General features: G+C 38.9%; 1 protein-coding gene across 8 annotated transcripts in view; it reads left to right on the top strand.

Annotated features, from left to right (window-relative positions):
* Window positions 1-16,347, top strand: part of casp2 (caspase 2, apoptosis-related cysteine peptidase) — a 61,085-nt gene extending 44,738 nt beyond the window's left edge. For 7 of the 8 annotated variants that reach the window (XM_088326887.1, XM_088326883.1, XM_088326884.1 and 4 more), the window contains 9 exons: window positions 2,503-2,568; window positions 4,598-4,667; window positions 4,995-5,086; window positions 7,709-7,885; window positions 7,957-8,085; window positions 10,028-10,118; window positions 10,228-10,425; window positions 13,416-13,525; window positions 15,020-16,347. In XM_088326887.1, coding sequence (XP_088183013.1) covers window positions 2,503-2,568; window positions 4,598-4,667; window positions 4,995-5,086; window positions 7,709-7,885; window positions 7,957-8,085; window positions 10,028-10,118; window positions 10,228-10,425; window positions 13,416-13,525; window positions 15,020-15,157 — 1,071 coding nt within the window. In that variant the 3' untranslated portion in view covers window positions 15,158-16,347. The remainder of the gene's footprint in view (window positions 1-2,502; window positions 2,569-4,597; window positions 4,668-4,994; window positions 5,087-7,708; window positions 7,886-7,956; window positions 8,086-10,027; window positions 10,119-10,227; window positions 10,426-13,415; window positions 13,526-15,019) is intronic. The other variant, XM_088326889.1, reaches the window with a different exon arrangement.
* Window positions 16,348-18,218: the final 1,871 nt, after the last annotated feature.

Below are 18,218 nucleotides of genomic sequence, written 5' to 3'. Positions count from 1 at the left end.
GATAATTAGAATTGGAACTGTCATTGACTAGGTTTACACCGCAGGAAAATTGGATTTTCCTTTGCATCCGATCTGATAAAGTCCGTCTAAACGGAACATTGCCGATTTTTTTTCACACCAGACCCAGGCCACTTTCATATATGGTCCTAAATCCAATACATAGCCGATTTTTGAATGCAATTTCTGTGTGATCAGTCGGGACGCATTAGTGCGACTTGCCTGTCATCGATAGGCCACAGACATCACTATTCTGTTTAACCAGGCGGGATGAAGGGGAAAAATCAACAACCATGGTGGACGAAAACAGAGTATTCAATGGGGGGGACAACTCTGTTCGGGTGTTTCTTGCCGTGACAGTGTTAAGGATAGGCGCTCATTTATCCGCATTAAAATTTTTCTTGTCATTTGAAAATTACAAATTAAGTCAGAGTCAGTGAAACCGCTCACAACATTATCTCACCACTCCTAGTTGCGACCATGCACCCATACGTTTTAAAATGCTGGCTCTCTTTTTAATCGTTTTAAAATGATAAAGTAGTACAAATACTGACTCCTGTAGCACCGTTAGCATCCATGAGTACTTCTGCAAACGCTGCGCGCATTGCGTGTGATGTCACGTGTCCTTTTCTGCGCATGCGGGATCACATACAAGTTGAATTTAGTTGCAAATGTGAAAAATCTGACTAAAACATTATATTTCACCCCCAAAGAAATTGCAATTGAGAATTAAGCTCTGCAGTGTGAACCTATAAATTGATAGCAGGGTTGACAAGATACTGTTTGCGAGCAGTAGATTCAGCACTATGCTAACGTTAGCACCTAGGGGATTTATAACAATGACCACAGTTGGCTCCCTCAGGAGATGGAAGGGTGAACAGCAGGGATGTCAAACTCGTTTTCACCGAGGGCCACATCAGCGTAATGGCTGTCCTCAAAGTGTCCGATGATACGTATAAAGGTTACTAAATGTCATTTGGTATGTAAAAATAAATGTAACTAGTACCTTATGTAAAGTATCTGAATATATGAATTATTCTTGTCCCAAACATGACACTTTCATGTTATTAATTAAATATAGTGATACAGCTTCATACAATCTACGAAAAATTTCAGATACTATACTAGAAATTATGCTCGTAATATGAGAGAAAATCCAATTGATGAAAATTTCCAGAAGTTACCAATGTATCTTTTCACTGTATTCTTTATTTTCTCTTACTATTTGAATGTGTTTTTAGTAATCAGGAAGATGCGTTTTAGAGCTATTTAGGGTTAACTTGGAGTTTTCAGTTTTTTTGTTTGGGGAAAATGTGCTTGAGATTTAAGCAATTCTAGATACAAGCACATTCTGGGAACACATGAATCTTGTATATATAGAGGTTTCACTGTCCAACAAAACCCTTCTTGGACATTTTAAGGATTATTTATTTCTAAATTTCACTCATTGGCATCAATATGGAAATACTGGCGTGTCGAGGCGCTGAGGCGTCACTTCACACATACTATAGTTAAGGGGCAATGTGGGAAATGTAGTATTTGGATAAAGCACTCGTCGACCTGTTTATTTTTAGACTGTGACATTTGAAGCTCTTGCAGGCCCCACAAATGACGTTGTGGGCCGCATTTGGCCCGCGGGCCAAGAGTTTGTCACGTGTGGTTTATACGATGCGTAACTAACCTGTTCCAGACTCCCGGTACCCTTGATAATAAAAATATTACAAAATCTTATATAGAAACCACTACTTGTGTGAAATATATGTGTACATGATTAAATGGCATGTGCAATGAATACAAATGTAAAGGAAACATTAAATTTGATTTACCTGTGATTTGACTTCAACTGGTAAAGTAGAATAGCGGGTGTATGCAGAAAAAAGGAAGAGACTGTGCCGGTGGATTGAAAATGAAACTCATTTTCCACCTTCCACTTGCAAAGATTGTTATGCCCTCAGAAGATTATCTTGCTTAAATTGCTCTATTTATTTGTAACGATAGCCCCAATTGTCAATTAGTTACGGCCGAGCAACTTAGTGAAGGGAGTGTTTAGAGCGCCTTCTTCGTTTTGCTTGATAAACACGGGCTTTGTTTCCATAGATATCACATTTTTTCTTTTCCCTTTAGCATCATGCGTGCTTTCGTTTCAAAAGCAACTAAATTCAGTACATAAATAAGTGTTGTATCGCTGGCTCGCCAAGTCCTTGGAAAGCACAGAGAAGGGCATTGTGGGAAGGAGTTCAGCCAAAAACATGATGCCGTGACGCAAATCAGCATTGTATATAATAGTGGATCAGCTTAGACTCATCATACACTCGAACACAGCTACGTTTTTTGGCACCCCTAATCATTTGTTGTTTTTAATTTTTATTGTGAGGAAAATGTTGTAAAAAAGGGCCAAAAAAACATCTTATTCCACATTGTAAGGTGAGAACATCATAAGGCTGGGTATTTCTAAGCCAGGCATCTACTATACTGTAATCACGGTAACGTCTTTTATGCTTTCAGCCGGAGGAAGAACATAAAGGACAAGAGGGACGGCAGCTAATCAAGACCTCAGAACCGAGGACAGAGGTGAGCCAACTAACCTTTCACTCTTGATACTCTTTTGAATGATTAAGTAGCTCGCGTGTAATCGAGTACAGTCGCTCACCTTTTCATTCGAGACATCTGATACCTCTATTTGTTGATAACAGATTCTCTCCCCCAAAAATTAAAAATGATATTTGTGTAGTGCACGTGGCCCACCATTTGAAATGGCACGCTGCATTAGGTTATCAAATTCTGCCAAGGGGCCGATCCTGGAGATCTATCCATTTTTTTCCACTTGTAAATAAATATAAATGCAGGTGTATACATGTAATATTTCTTTATGTTTGTTTTTAAATTGATCCGTTTTATCAAAAAACCAATCACAATAAACGAAAATAATAAACAAGGTCCCTGTTTTAAGCACTTAATTTGATATTTAGTTTGGTAGTATTACTGCAGTTGCATGTTGTTGGTATTTTTATATTTTTGTAGTATAATTGTAGTTTTATTTTTGTAGTATTTCAATAGCATTATCGTATTTCCATAGCAGAATTTGTCTAATATTTGTAGTATATTTTTATCGTTTTGTCGTTATGTTTCTGGAGTAGTAGTTTAGTTGTACTTCTGCAGTAATATTCTGTTGGAATGGTATTTTTGTATTAAGTATTACTGTAGTGGTATTTTTGTACTATTTCTGTAAAAGCATTTTTGAAATATTTTCATTGTAGTATATTTAGTATTTTGTGGTTTTTCCATAATAGTTTTTTTAGTATATGTAGTATATCTGTAGCATTATTGTGGTTGTATTTTTGTAGAATTTCTGCCATAATGTTTCTGTAGTAGTATTTTTGTTGTATTACTGTAGTAATATTCTGTCGGAATAGTTCTGTAGTAGTATTTTTGTATAAATGTTTTACTGAAGGGTTTTTTTGTAATATTTTTCTAGAAGCATTTTTGAAGTATATTCATCGGAGTATTTTTTTAGACTGAAGTATTTTTGTAGTATTAATGTATTTGTACTAATATAGCCATTCTGTTGTAATATTCTGTAGTAGTAATTTAGTGTTGTATAGTATTACTGCAGTGGTATTCTTGTAGTATTTCTGTTAAAGTATTTTTTGTTGACATCCAAAGGGATAAAGGGGGCCAAGTTGGCACAAAAACAGTTTTTAGTTGTATTTCTTTTTTTTATTTTTATCATTATTTTTAGACAATTTTTGCTTGGCGGGCCAGATGAAAAGTCTGGAAGGCAGCATGTGACCCGCTGACCGTAATTTTCCCACCCCTGTGAATAACAGCTGCATTGGAAGAGAAGCAAAATTAAAACGTATAATAACAGTTCATTAACCGTACAAAACTGACAAAAAAAATATCAATTAAGTAGAACAATAGCAGGAATGCGCCACAAGGTGGAGCCTAAATATTTTTGTGCTCAACCGATATTATCAGGCTTTTAAAGCGTTTGCCAAAAATCCTATAAATGCATATTTGCTAATCCTGGAGCGGGATTATAATGTGATTCACATTTCAACTATGTATTTTTATCGTCAGTGCATATGTTTGACTCCGTTAGTCACATTTAAATCAGGGGACACCAAAGTAGTGCCGGCGGTCACCAGGTAGCTCCCTATGAACACCTGAGTAGCTTACGGACTGGTTCCGAAAATAGCTCGACAGTGATGGGTCATTGTGATTTTCTAGGGAATGTAATTTCTATCTGGCATGTTGTTTTAGAGGCTTACTCAGCCTATATCAACTCTACTAATATTTCCAACCATGTAATAACAGAGTACGAACATGGTAATAACATACTAAGTAGCAAAACTGTCACTGACTGGTCCTGAAAGTAGCTCACCAGTGATGTCATTGTGATTTCCTAGGAAATTTTGTTTCTGGCTGTCATGATGTTTTAGTGGTTGGTTGAACCTGTTTTAAACCTTGTAATAATTACAACCAGGTAATGGCATAATATAGTACTAACGTAGTAATAACATAACAAGTAGTGAAGTAAACAAAAATAGGTTGGTGACCCCTGCATCAAATTTTAAATTCAATTTTGTCTCTATTTCAGCGATACGGGGACTCCCCTCTTCCACTTTCCACCCAAGAGGAAATCTCGGCCAAACGAGCTAGGACACACGGTGAGATGTGACATATCACATACGTGTCTCATGTCAATATTTTTACGTTTCCATGGTGACGTAGGCTGTGGACAAAGGGATTGCCTAGAGAGTGGTAATTAAATATACTGGTGATACGGGGATATTATTGTCAGTTGCTTCATTGTTTATTTATCAGATTACTGAAAGGAGTGCTGGTGCCGCACCTTGTGAGTGATTCGAGTACGGGCTTGTAGAATGCAGATTTTATGTTTGAAGCTACGAGTGTGATGTCATACGTATTTGCAACCAAGCCAGTACATTATTTAACTCGTTTGGTTATCGATGCATTTTGCGTGTTGTTTTCAGAGGACATGGAGTACAGCCTGGATGCGGACAGCCCCAACACCAATCCCGTGCTCCCTTGCACACATGACCTCTACCTCACTCAGTGCATAAAGGTAGCACAAGTTATGCAGCGGATAACCTGCTTAAAATGGTTTAAACCTGTTTAAATGATGTGGAACAGGGGAGCTCATTACTTTGACCAATGGAAAGTGTAATCAGTGATTTGTATTTGGCGACACGCTGCCCTCTAGTGGTCAAATGCGGCGTGTCTGCATAAACGTTAACGTTGCTGCAGTAACAAATTGGAGAATTTCAAATTGTCATACCTGTCAACCTCCACGGCTCCATGCCCATACAAACTGTCGTATTTTCCCGTACAAAATACAAAATAATCGTACGCCTTCTTTTTTTTCCGGAATGATGCATGATGGGAAATCCCCAGGCGGCTTGCGATTGACAAATTCGTGTTTTTCCGTACAGATTTCCTTGTACGTCGTACTCGTCTTAAAATGCATTAAAACATGTTTCGTAGGGCAAAACCATACAGGTTAACAGGTATGAATTATGCAAATTAAAGGTGTAATTTTTGACGATAATACACATATATATATATATATATATATATATATATATATATAATTTCCTTGTATTGTCATTCTGTGTAACAATGTACACAGAACGAAATGTCGATTGCACCTGACCCGTTGTAGCGAGCCGATGCAGCCGCAGCCAACAGAGGGCGCCGCCGACCACTTTTTAAGTCTTATGATTTACAGATGATTTTTAATATGTATTTACAATGTATTGAGTGCTTGAGGATTAGAAGTTCAAATGCAATGTATAATATGCATTTCCATTTTACTTTTATATCAGAAAACTAAGACAGTTCATGAATATATCTTACATTTGTTAGGATAAGGGCAACCTACTGTTTATATGTCGGAATTTTTATTGATTTTACGCAAATTAATGCATAAATTGAGTGTTTTTTAAATAGCAAGATAGGACAAAAATATCAGTCATAAAAAACTAAATTGAGTCACAGTGTTGACACTAGTTATCTTTTGACTATGTTATTACATGCTTTTGTGTAAACATCTTTTATATATTTGAACTAGCATTTAGAAAAATAACTACCATTCATTTACACTAATTAGTAATGGTTTTTATTTCATATTAGACTGCCCTTGAATCTTCATTTTTGGCGTAAATGTCCAAAGAATCCTCCATATGTTAGAAAATAACTAGGTATTTGGCTTTTTTGATTGGTAAATCATTTCAATTTTATCATTTTGTTAGTAGCTCACGTGGTGTTCAAGTGCAAGAAGCCCTTGACTCTTCATTGAAAATAATTCAGTTTTGCATTTTTGGGGTGGAGAATCAATCATTTCGACTGGGTCATTTTTTAAGTTGCTCACAAACTATGAAGGTGTGAGTTTTTTGTGTAATTAAGGTACAAATAATCACTTAAATTAATTGAAAATAACTTGTTTAGCGTTTTACTGGTTGGTTAATAGTTTGTTCATTAAGCAAGTAGCTCGCGTGTTGTAAAAGTGTGACCACCCATTCGTTTTTGGCTTAATTGAAAAATGTCCAAAGGATGTTCAATTCATTTCAAAACAATTAGATGTTTTGCTTTTTTTTGTGGTCATTTTGTAAGTATTCTAAAAAGGTGTTAGCACCCCCCTTATGCAGACTGCCTTTGAATACTCATCTGTTTTATTTTCCTGTGCAATTAAGAGCTTCATTGCACATTCTTAATGAATTCTGACTGAAGTTTATTCAAGGCACAGCACAAAAGTGTGTTAATAGACTAAACAAAAGGAAAATAATACAAAGACTTTGCACACAAGCAACTGTACAGTACAATAGTACAGTACTTACCATGTGCCCAAAGGGGATAGTTTGAAGCCTAAGCTTTTAAGGGGCCCTAGCTTTTACATTTTGTCCTTGCAGGGAAGACTCAATCAAAATCAAATCATGAAAAAGCAGAACTTTACTGCACAAAGGAATGTTGTAAAATAAGAAAATGACATTTTAAAATTGTTGTATCACTGGTGACTCAATTAACGTATAATACTCAAAAAAATTTTTGATCTATTAATCTTCTTTAATAAATGCATCCAAAATGTTTTTACCTTACATACATAAGGGGCATTTTTAAGGTCATCATTTAAATCTTTCCATAACTGAATAGTTTTTCCTTTAAGCGCTCTAATATTGCCCTTACATGTATTTCCCCAAATCTCTAGGATGATTTAAATAAGGCAAAATTAATGAACGGACATTATTTGCAGGGTTTTCTGGTCAAATGTATGCCTGCAAGTCAAAATCTAAGGAACGCAGTAGTGCATTAATTTGGCAGAGGGCGGGAGAGAGTTTAGAGTAAGTATAGGCCTGATGGAAGAAGCTGTCCTTGAGCCTGCTGGTTTTGCTTTTGCATGGAGCTTGCGTTCTGAAAAAAATGTGCGCCTGCCTCTTGTACAGAATTTTGCTCAGTGATGGGAAAAAAAAATTCTTTTGTAGTGCAAGAAACCAAACTTTTTCAGTAACGTGGTTTATGCCACAAAATCTGGCCAAAGAGTTAATGTCATGTTAAGTCAAGTCATGTTTATTTGTAAAGTCCTTAATCACAAAGAGTCTCAAAGGGCTGCACGGACTCCAAAGTTGAACTTTAACATCCAAAATACTGACCCCAAATAAACGCTGTCCCATTTTACCTCCTTTTGTTTCAGTCTTACGCAATGACCTCAACACCTCGCGGTTTAGCCCTGGTGATCAGCAACGTGATGTTTCACTCGGCAACCGACCTCGAACCCAGGAAGGGAGGCGACGTCGACCACGAGGTTCTCAGGAAGCTTTTCACTGATCTGGACTACGTCGTGACCGTCCGCAGAGACTTGACAGCAGAGGTGAGGTCGCCTCGCCCACTTCTCTTGCGTAATCACCGTGAACACGAATTCAATTTTTCGCCCTCTTTCAGGAAATGAGAAAATGCCTAGAGAACTTCCGCAGGCATCCGGAGCACCGCAGTGTGAACAGCTGCGTTGTCTGTCTGCTCTCTCACGGCGTTGAAGGAGCCATATACGGCACAGACGGCCAGCTCCTGCAGGTATGCTTTTATGTTGTTTAACACTTGTAAATATTCATATATCTATATATATAACTTATGTGTGTGTGCGTATATAGACGTCTGGCATATGACAATCGCTTCTGAGGTTTGGATTGCAAAGTGAAATTGCCGTACTGCGGGGGATAAAAACCCTTTAGACCAGAGAAAACATTAAAATAACAAAATGGTATATGGCATGTACTACTAATGTGTAATATAAGAAACATCATAAATACATTTGGTGTGAGGTGACTTGGGCTGGTCCAGTGAAGTAGCAGGTGGATGCAGAGGGAGGGAAAAGATGGCATTGGCTAAGTAAAAATTTAATAGAGTTTACAATTATACTAGTGAAAATTGTTTTGCATGCCCGTAGAAGTCAAGTCATGTTTATTTGTATAGCCCTTAATCACAAAGAGTCTCAAAGGGCTGAACAGACCAGACTATTGCAAACTAGACTATTATTAGACCATCTGATCTAAAACCTACATGAGGGCAAGGGAAAACTCGAACCTCAGTGATATTTTTGCTTTAATTGTCTTCTTTTATTAACAATAGCCCAATCATTGCATGATTATGGCCATATTATTGAGCAAATTTAACAATTTGTGTGCCTTCTTTGTATTTTTTGATAATGACAAGCTTTAGTTTACATGGTTATCATCTTTTTGCTTCTCCCTTTAGCATGTTTGCAAGTCTTCGTATCCATAGCAAAAAAATACAGTGCAAAAATTCAGTATTGTATCACAAAGTCTTTGACACAGCTCACTGCAAAGACAGCCATCCTATCAGATTAGTTTCTTGCAAAAGTATTACCACCCTTAAGAACATTTTGACATATTGCCATATTTCATAATAGGGTGCTATTGTTTTTGTAACATATACTTTTCATGTTTTCCGTTATAAATCTAATATAATATGTTGAAATGAATGGCCTGGCGTTTCCGGGCTGGTCAAAGATTGGATTTGGTTGCTTGGAGTGGTCGTGGTTGGGAACTGCAGTACCCAATTTGGTCGCTAGAAGGCATTAGAGACACCTCAAAAGCAAATGTTTATCGATTTGGCTGGCATTTATTGGTCGTGCCTCGACCTAAAACAACACTTGAAGAAGAAACAAGAAAATCAGTTCAGCCTTTTGGAAGCCTCTTAGTCACATAGAAACACACACACAAGTAATTTAGATAGATAAAGTGGGACCTCGCTACTTCGCGGTTCCATCTTCGCGGGTTCAGAGCTTTGCGGGTCTAAAAAATAATAATAAAATAAAATAATTGAATTTTTTTATTTTTTTTAAGCATTTTTGAAGGTGCGTCGCTACTTTGTGGTTCCACGTTCGTGGGTTCAGAGCTTTGCAGGTCTAAAAAATAATAATTAAAAAAAAAAAAAGCATTTTTGAAGGGGCGTCGCTACTTCGTGGTTCCACGCTCGTGGGTTCAGAGCTTTGCAGGTCTATAAATAATAATTTAAAAAAAATTAAGCATTTTTGAAGGGGCGTCGCTACTTCGTGGTTCCACGTTCGCGGGTTCAGAGCTTTGCAGGTCTATAAATAATAATATTAAAAAAAATGTAAGCATTTTTGAAGGGGCGTCGCTACTTCGCGGATTTTCACTCTCCGCGGGTGGTTTTGGTCCCCATTAACCGCGATAACCGAGGGATTACTGTAATTGTCCTCCACAGATTGACTATGGCCATGCAATTTAGTGAGTGTTTGCTTGTTCCTTTATCATCACTGCGAGTCCTGGGACCCATGGCTAATAAATACAGTACAAAATATACAGTATGGAATCCTCAATCCGCTAAGTATTTATGAAGCAAAAGAGATTCTGAATGGAATCAACAGAAATTGTTACGCTCTTGATTTCATATTGTGGGAACTATCGTATACACCCTTAGGTGAAAATCTCGAAAAATGGACCTAACCATACTGTCTTTCGTTCATTTTTAGCTTCAGTGGGTGTTTGAAGCTTTCGACAATGTGCGCTGCCCATTGCTACAGAACAAACCTAAGATGTTTTTCATCCAGGCCTGCAGAGGAGGTAAAGAGCTCAAATTTACAGAATTCTCCTTTTTTTGTACTCAAACTTATTTAACACCACAGATGGTGTTCCCAAAAAGACCAATTTCTCAACTGTGTCTCCTATTTAGAGGAGCTGGATTGCGGAGTGGAGCAAGTGGACGGGCCAGCAAGGATCAGCTCACCCAGCTGCGAGCAGCCCGACGCGGGGCGAGAAGGTCCGAGGAATGCCGATCCTGGACAAGGAGACTCGGGCCTGCCCAGGATTAAACTGCCCCAGCGGTCTGACATGATTTGCGGCTTTGCGTCTCTCAAAGGTCAGGGAATTTGTAAGTTTTGCCTTTTTATCATATTATTTTAGGGGCTTGAATAGGGTATTTAGGCTGCCCTGGGGTTCTTTTCCAAGATGATAGCAGTCAAAACTGGAATAGCGCTTTTATTAGCTTGATTTTCATTACAGGCTAGGCTTTTCTTTTGCACTTAATTTGAAATTTTAGCCTGTAGGTCCTAAGTAGGTGCAGTGTTCCTTTGTGTTTTTTTGTTTTTAACTAAAAAAATAACCTCAAGGGTTGCACGTCTGATTAAAACTGAAACTGATTTTAGATATTTCAATTGCAAGGATTGTCATCCCGGAATAAGATTCCCTTGCTTAAATTGCCTCCTTATTTTTAATAGCTGATAAGAATGCAAAGCACAATGAATAATAAAAATCATTGAAGCAGCGTTATAGCAAGGGATAACTATTTATTCTGAGTGTCATTCTGCCCAAATTTTAGACGGATTGTATTTATTTTTCTGTACGTTTTGTTGGTCTTGTATCTCCAATTTGTACTGCTGTCATTCTTAAAGGTACAGTGTGTAATATTTTCCATTGGTATATTTACCGTATTTTCCGCACTATAAGGCGCAACTAAAAGTCTTAATTTTTTTCAAAAGCTGACCATGCGCCTTATAATACAGTGCGCCTTATATATGGCTCAATATTAAATCGCAAGGTCTCGCAACTTACGCAACAGCCGCCGACTCGATTTTCCCCCGAACGTGGAGTAGTCCGTGGTGTATGCTGGGATTTATATACCGGCGTTTCATTGGCTAACCAATGTGTCAATCATCATTTGAATCGATCGCTATTGGCTGAAGTTATTCGGAGCCTCGGATAGGCTAGAGCAGGGGTGGCCAACCCGGTCCTCAAGAGCCGCATGTCCTGCATGTTTTGGAGGTTTCTCAGGTGATGCAAATTTTAAGATTGTTTGCAAGCTGTGCGGGAGCTTGATAATGACCCAGGTGATTGGGATCACCTGTATTTGAACAGAGAAACTCCAAAAACATGCAGGACATGCGGCTCATGAGGACCGGGTTGGCCACCCCTGGGCTAGAGGGCCAAAACAAACCCCGCAATTGGCCGAAAAAGATGACTGAATAGCAAGCTTGCTAAACTACGCCATAAAGAAACATGTTTCATTAGTCTGTATTTGTAAACATTTTACTCTCCTAGATTTACTACACTCACGGTTGTAAGAAGACCATGATTGCGTATCATTATTGAACGTGAGAACTTAGGTGAGCTATGCGGCTTTATATTTTCCCGGTATCTTGTTTTAGAACGATCTTGATGTTGCTGTGATGAGTTGAGTGAATTAAACTTAATTCCAAGTTTTTATTGTCATATGCACAGTAAAGTTGCGAGCGAAAAAGAAAATAGAAACTAAGGAATGGTTGGCATTTCTTGAATCCCAAGACTTTAACCTTCCGAATGATATTTGAAATGACGCTTTTGAGTGACATCGTACGGACACCGCATCCGCACGTGTCTACGACACGTATTTGCTTCTTTGCAAGCTTTGGGAATGTTAAGGGGGTAATCAGTTGGACTGAATCATCTGACTGTTTTGTCGACGTTCCCATTGTAGCGCCTTATAATCCGGTGCGCCTTATCTATGGAAGATATAGGACCAAAAACTATTTTTTGGGGGTGCACCCTATAACCCGGTGTGCCCTATAGTGCAGAAAATACGTTATGTGAATGGTGTTGTGTAACTGAAAACGAGTTCTAAAAAGCACAGGAAAAATACAAACTACGGAGACTCAGTGACCAAAACAGAATATTATTTTCCCTTACTTTTGTGCCTTTTTTTTGCGAATAAAGAAAAAAGGGGAAAGGGGGAAAAAAGAAAAACGTGAAAAAACTTAAAGGAAAAAAGAGGGTAAAACTGAACAAGTAAAACTAAAAAAGGAAAGAAAAAAGGCATGGGGATAGAAAAATATGAAAAAAATGAAAAGTAAAAGAGGAAAAAGTCAGAGGGGAAACCCAGGTATTGAGGGTAGCAAGATTGCAGCCAATCATGCCAGCTCCGTCTGGGTGAGGATCGTGATTGATGATTTCTTGATTGCCAATTATTTTTATAAAAAAGGATGTTTACTTGATAGTTCATATATTTTGGCTTGTCATTTAAATCAAAATTTTTGTGTGTTTCTCAAATGAAGTTTTTTTCTACCACCAGGAAGCGCTAATTAACCACATTGTCCCTTTTAATGCCGGGGTGTCAAACTCATTTTAGCTCAGGAGAAAAAGCACTCTTACTAAAGCCTGACTAGTAGATTGGAAAGAAAGATGGAGGGAATGAGAAACTAAGAAAAGGAAATAGGGGAAAAAAGATACTGAAACATGTAGAAACGTAGACATAGAGACCGAGACACGGGGAGACATGGAGAGAGAGGAAAAGAGAAAAAGCAGAAAAGAAAAATAAAGGGAGAAGAGGAGAGAGAGAGAGTGGTTGAGAGAGAGAGACCCCTACAGTTGTTTTGGGTGTGGCGCCATGCTTAAGCGACATCAAGTAGACATATTTAGAACGGCAGGTCTTTTTTTTTTTGGCTCTTTTTCCCCATTGCGCTTCCACCATTGGTGTCTTAGGGGCCGTATTAAATTGATTGGTGGACCTTCTCTGGCCAGCTTGCCGTATGGTTGCCACCCTTGCTTCAATGAATTGGAATAATCATTGTTATTTTCTGGTTCTCATACGAGCCCATTGGATCAAAATATTGCGAGATTTCCGCTGCGACTCAAAATATCTTCCAGGCTGGCTCGTCTCTGTCACGGTTACACCTTCCCGTAAACATATTTCACTTAACAGCGCCAGACCCGTTATTTATTCTGTCTCTGTTGGGAGTCTCCTCGCACCGTGTTTACACCTCTCTCTGTTTACAGTTAGCACATGTCTTCAAAGAAAAGAAAAAAAGAAATCGACGGCACAAACAATCATACTGAACGTTTATTTGCGCCCACATTGTTCAAACAATCGCTTTCGATTTACTCTCAAAGGCACGGCGGCCATGCGCAACACCAAGAGAGGATCCTGGTTCATCCAAGAGCTCAACTCTGCCCTCCGCCTCCACGCTAGAGACACGCACGTGGCCGACATTCTTGTGCAAGTGAGTGTGTATTTGGGGGAAAACCTAAATCAGGGTTCCAACGGATCTTTGAAAATCCTTATAAGGCATTTCATTCATTATTCTTAAAATAGGGTCCTAATTGGCATTAAAATGACTTGAATCCAATTTTAACGTTTTAAAAATGTGAACACCATCCATTATCTGCACTGCTTATCCTCAGTAGGGTTGCGGGGGTACTGGAGCCCATCCCAGCTATCTTCGGGCAGTGGGCAGGGGACACCCTGGACTGGTTGCCAATCAGTTGCAAGGCACACACAGACATAGAACTCACTTATTAACATCTAGGGAGAATTCAGGCCGGCCAATTAACCTGACATGCATTAGACCAGAGTGCTTGGAGGAAACGCACTCAAGCATGGGGAGAACATGCAAACTCCGCACGGGAAGGCTGGTAGCTGGATTTGATCCCATGACCTCAGAACTGTGCCGCAGAAGCGCTAACAACTCATCCGCTTTTCCACCCAAATGTGAACCCATTATATTTTCTATTTGTGTGAACTAAAATGATTTTGAATTATTTATCAACTTTCTTTTTGGATAATTCACCAATTTACTTACGAGGTATCTTGGCGTGACCACAATAACAAAACTAGCAAAATTGTGGTGTGGTTTCAGTCGGGTCTTTAAGTGCAGAATCGTGTCTTGGGTCCACAATACATACAACAACTTGGGACAGACATGTTTACTCTGGACCTTTCCCGTCAAGTGTACATTTAATGAGAAGTGCCTGTTCGCCAAATGTTTCTCACCATGGCTAAAAGCTGTGCCAGGTAGAGTACGAGGCAAGATGTATTGTGTCCTAGAAATGTATTTACTTATTTTTTTGCTTTGTTTGTTTCTATTGTGTTTTTTGTCAAATTCGAAAATAGTTGGTCCCTCAGGAACCGTCCTCTAATGGTTCATACCCTATCTGTCAGATACGACGCACTGTGTTAAATATGGTGAAATGACATCTGAGCCCTTTAGTGTTACCTGTGGTGTTCCGCAGGGTTCAGTACTTGGCCCCCTTCTTTTCAGTATTTACATGCTTGCATAAGGTGATATTATTTGCAAGTATAATATCAGTTTCCACTGCTACGCAGATGACACTCAACTATCTTCCCATGGAGGAATCTGCCACACTAAACTGACAAAATTTGGAGGCCTGCCTCACTGCAGATGCACTCCTGGGGGCGGAGTCTTCCAAAAATTCTTCCTCCTTCACAAATAAAATATGAAAATTTGGGTTTGCATCGAGCTTAGTCCCTCAACTCAAGTTCATTTTCCGGGCTCGGGTGCGGGTCGAGTCGGGATGTTTATTTGTTTTTTTAATTTATTTTTTAATGTGTATATGCATATATATATATATATATTAGGCCCGATCTTACCTCAAATGACAAGTATAACAAGTGTATTGCTGATTTTCAATATTGGACAGAAATCGATAATAAAATTCTTACTTTCTAACCACTGCTCTTGACTTTCTCGCCACAGGTCAACGGACGCATCAAAGAGCGCGAGGGGTACGCCCCGGGTACCCCCCACCACCGCTGCAAAGAGATGTCGGAATTTACCAGCTCGCTGTGTAAAGACCTCTACTTATTTCCCAAATACCAGCCCCAGCGTTTATAATGCCCCCATACAAACATGTCCCCTCATTCCAAGCGTATTACTGCCACACACGTTTGCATTCCGGCGTTTTCAACCGACGCTCACACACTTGAACGGGCATCCAAACCTTGATTCATTCATATTTTCCATGTTCATACTGCCTCCGCTATATTCCATCGATGCTAATCGACGTGTTTTGACATCCGAGTATGTTAATCCCTCACCAAAGTGTTTTCTACTTTGTTATTTTGTAAGGCGTTTGTAAATGAACCCTGCCCTTTTTAATGTGTTTTTCTCATGCCGAGTTGCAGTGCAGCTTAGTAAGAGGCAGAGGGCAGCATTGAGCAATAAAGTCAGTGCAGAAGTTTGTTTTTCACAGCCACACCAAATTACTATCCCCCCTTTTTGTACTTTATGACTGTGTCACCTTTTATTCCTTTTGCATGTTTTTACTCGCAAATGTTTTTATGTTGTAAATATTTTTATGTATGATTGTCAGGGGAATGTGCGGTGCTACTTCTTGGGCCAGCAGTGTGAACTTTGACCTGGTATAATTACGTTCCTCTTTAGGGGGGTGCACATTTAGCTTCTCCTCCCCCATTCAATTTTTTGGTGTTTTTACATGATCTGTTATTTTTTTTGTATGTGACACGGTGACAAATATATATTGCACGTCTTCCAGAAAGGTAAGAGCTATGCAGTTCATGAGGTATTTAAGAATAATCGATGAATAATGCTGGGTTTTAATTGATGTTTCCCAGAAAAGCCACAGGGAGGCGACACGTGTTCAGTTTAGTTACAGTGTTGTGGAGAAAGATGCTTAAAAGCAGTATTGATCAGTTACCGGAAGGGTTTATAAAAGTTCACGTAGGATTTTTAAAGGGACAGTGTGTATTATTAAGCACCCGACCTCCTATTGGTCAAAACAAAACAAAAAGGAATTCTCTGAAAATAACATTGATTTCAATCATAAAATGGTGCAGTTTGGTCATTCTGACTCTCTAGTTTGTATTCTTCCTTGTGCTTTTTAGCACTCTTTTTAGGTTTCATGACACAATATATCTAGTGGTCCAATAATACGCACTGTCCCTTTAAACTAGTATGGATTTTATTGATGGGTAAAGAAAGGAAAGGATGTGATTTTCTGTCTAACTGATGCATGATGGGAGACAGGGTGATTGATACCTGCCGAATAAACAGGTTAGTGTTTATTGTTGTTGGTTTGTGTTTGTCCACAAGAAAAAAAACAAGATCTGCAAAAAGACCAACTTGGGTTATGGGGGCAGAACAGTATCGAATTTTAGAAGAGGCATGACATGCCTGCCATCTAGTGGTCAATATCTACGAAACTTTCTTAATAGCATTCCCCCCCAAAATTCCTCCATCCTAACCATGTTCCCCTCTGATGTTTTGTTTCTTTTTTAAAAAAAATGTGGATCATTTTTTCCCCCACTCAAATTTTCGTACCCATCTTCACGCCTGTGTTGTCTTTTTTTCTTTATTTTGGATAATTACCCCTGAATTCCTTTACTCCACCCTGCTCTTGTGCGTTTTTGTTTTGTTTTTTTTCCAAAAGATGGGGGATATCATTTTAATTATATTCTTTTCTTAATTCGGGATCTATTTTGAGTTTTGGTTTTCCCTGAATTCCTCCATCCCACACCACTAACCTCTTTTTTAATTTTTTTTTAATTTTAAAATCTGTTTCAGAGGGTGGAAGATGTTTCTCGTCATGTTTTAGTGTTTTTTCACTACATTTTAAACTTGTTTTTCTAAAAAATGAACTAAATAGATTACTTAAAATAAGCAAAAAATTATCTGCCAATGGAACAGGGCATTTTTTAAAATTCCGTCGTGTTTTTTGAGTTAATTGAAAAATAATAAATCCACAGAATTATTCGGAATATGTTATTTTACAGTCAAGTCTAGTCACTTATCTGTAAGGCCCTTAATCACAAGATGTCTCAAGGGACTGAACTGGTTACAACGACACCCACATGCGGGCAAGGAAAAACTCAAAATAAGGAAAATAGAAATACTAGGGGGCTCACAAGTGGTAATCCCGCTTCCAGGTCGACCAGGCTGCAATACATTTTGCATTAAGGAACAATACACAAAACATAGTGAACATCAATTAGAAAAACATAGGTAAGATGTAGAAGTTGTCCAAAAGGTCCATGACTGCAACGACTTCCCATCTCTGCCGGCTGTCTGACGCAGGCGTTGATGTGCTTCAGGTCCAGGCGCTGGTCAACTGAGTTATCTCGATTTGTCCTCCCTCATTTCACCACGAGTCGGGTTGTCGGAAAGGACAGGAAAATAAAAGTTTGAGTTGGACATCAATCATATGCTATAGAATAGAAGTGTGTCTTAAGTCTATATCTAAACTGCCACTTAGGGTGTAAATCTTATCTCCAGGGACAGCGCATCCATAACACTGGGGCCTGGATTGAAAACACTCTCGAGCCTGCAGATTTCTTCTTGGCTCTTGGAGTCACAAGTAGACCACCATTTTCTGAGTAGAGGCTCCTTGCAGGAAAATATGGGGAAATCAAATCTGAGAGACAGGAGGCAAGTCCATGCAATCGTTTGCTCGGTGGGCTTGCGGGTAGGGCGCCCGCCCCAAGACTGGGACGTTGCTGGTTCAAGCCTCAACCGGGTCATACCTAAGACTTACAACATTGGTTCCCATTGCCTCCGTGCTTGGCGCTCGGCATAGAGGTTGTAATTGGGGTGTTTGGTCACCTAATGACCCCCAACATATCAGTTGGGTTCGAATGGACCCATGAGAATCTCATTGTTAAAATATAGTACCAGAAGGTATAATTTTAAGCGGACTGGGAGCCAGTGCGAGTTAGCTGATATAGGAGTGATATGGTCAAACTTTCTTGTCTTAGTCAAAAGTCTCACTGCTGCATTTTGGACCAGCTACAAACTTTTGATGCTAGAAATAGGGAGACCAGAGAACGATATATTACAGCAATCAAGGAATAAATGCATGAATTATAATCTCAGCAATTTGAAAGAGCTTCATGTATACGAGTTATTATTTATACCTCCCTTTACTACCTCGTGAGCAGAT

Source organism: Urocampus carinirostris, chromosome 2 (assembly GCF_059441175.1).
Source record: "Urocampus carinirostris isolate Australia breed hairy pipefish chromosome 2, RoL_Ucar_1.0, whole genome shotgun sequence".
Lineage (NCBI taxonomy): Eukaryota > Metazoa > Chordata > Actinopteri > Syngnathiformes > Syngnathidae > Urocampus > Urocampus carinirostris.
This window is presented reverse-complemented; position numbering and strand designations above follow the sequence as displayed.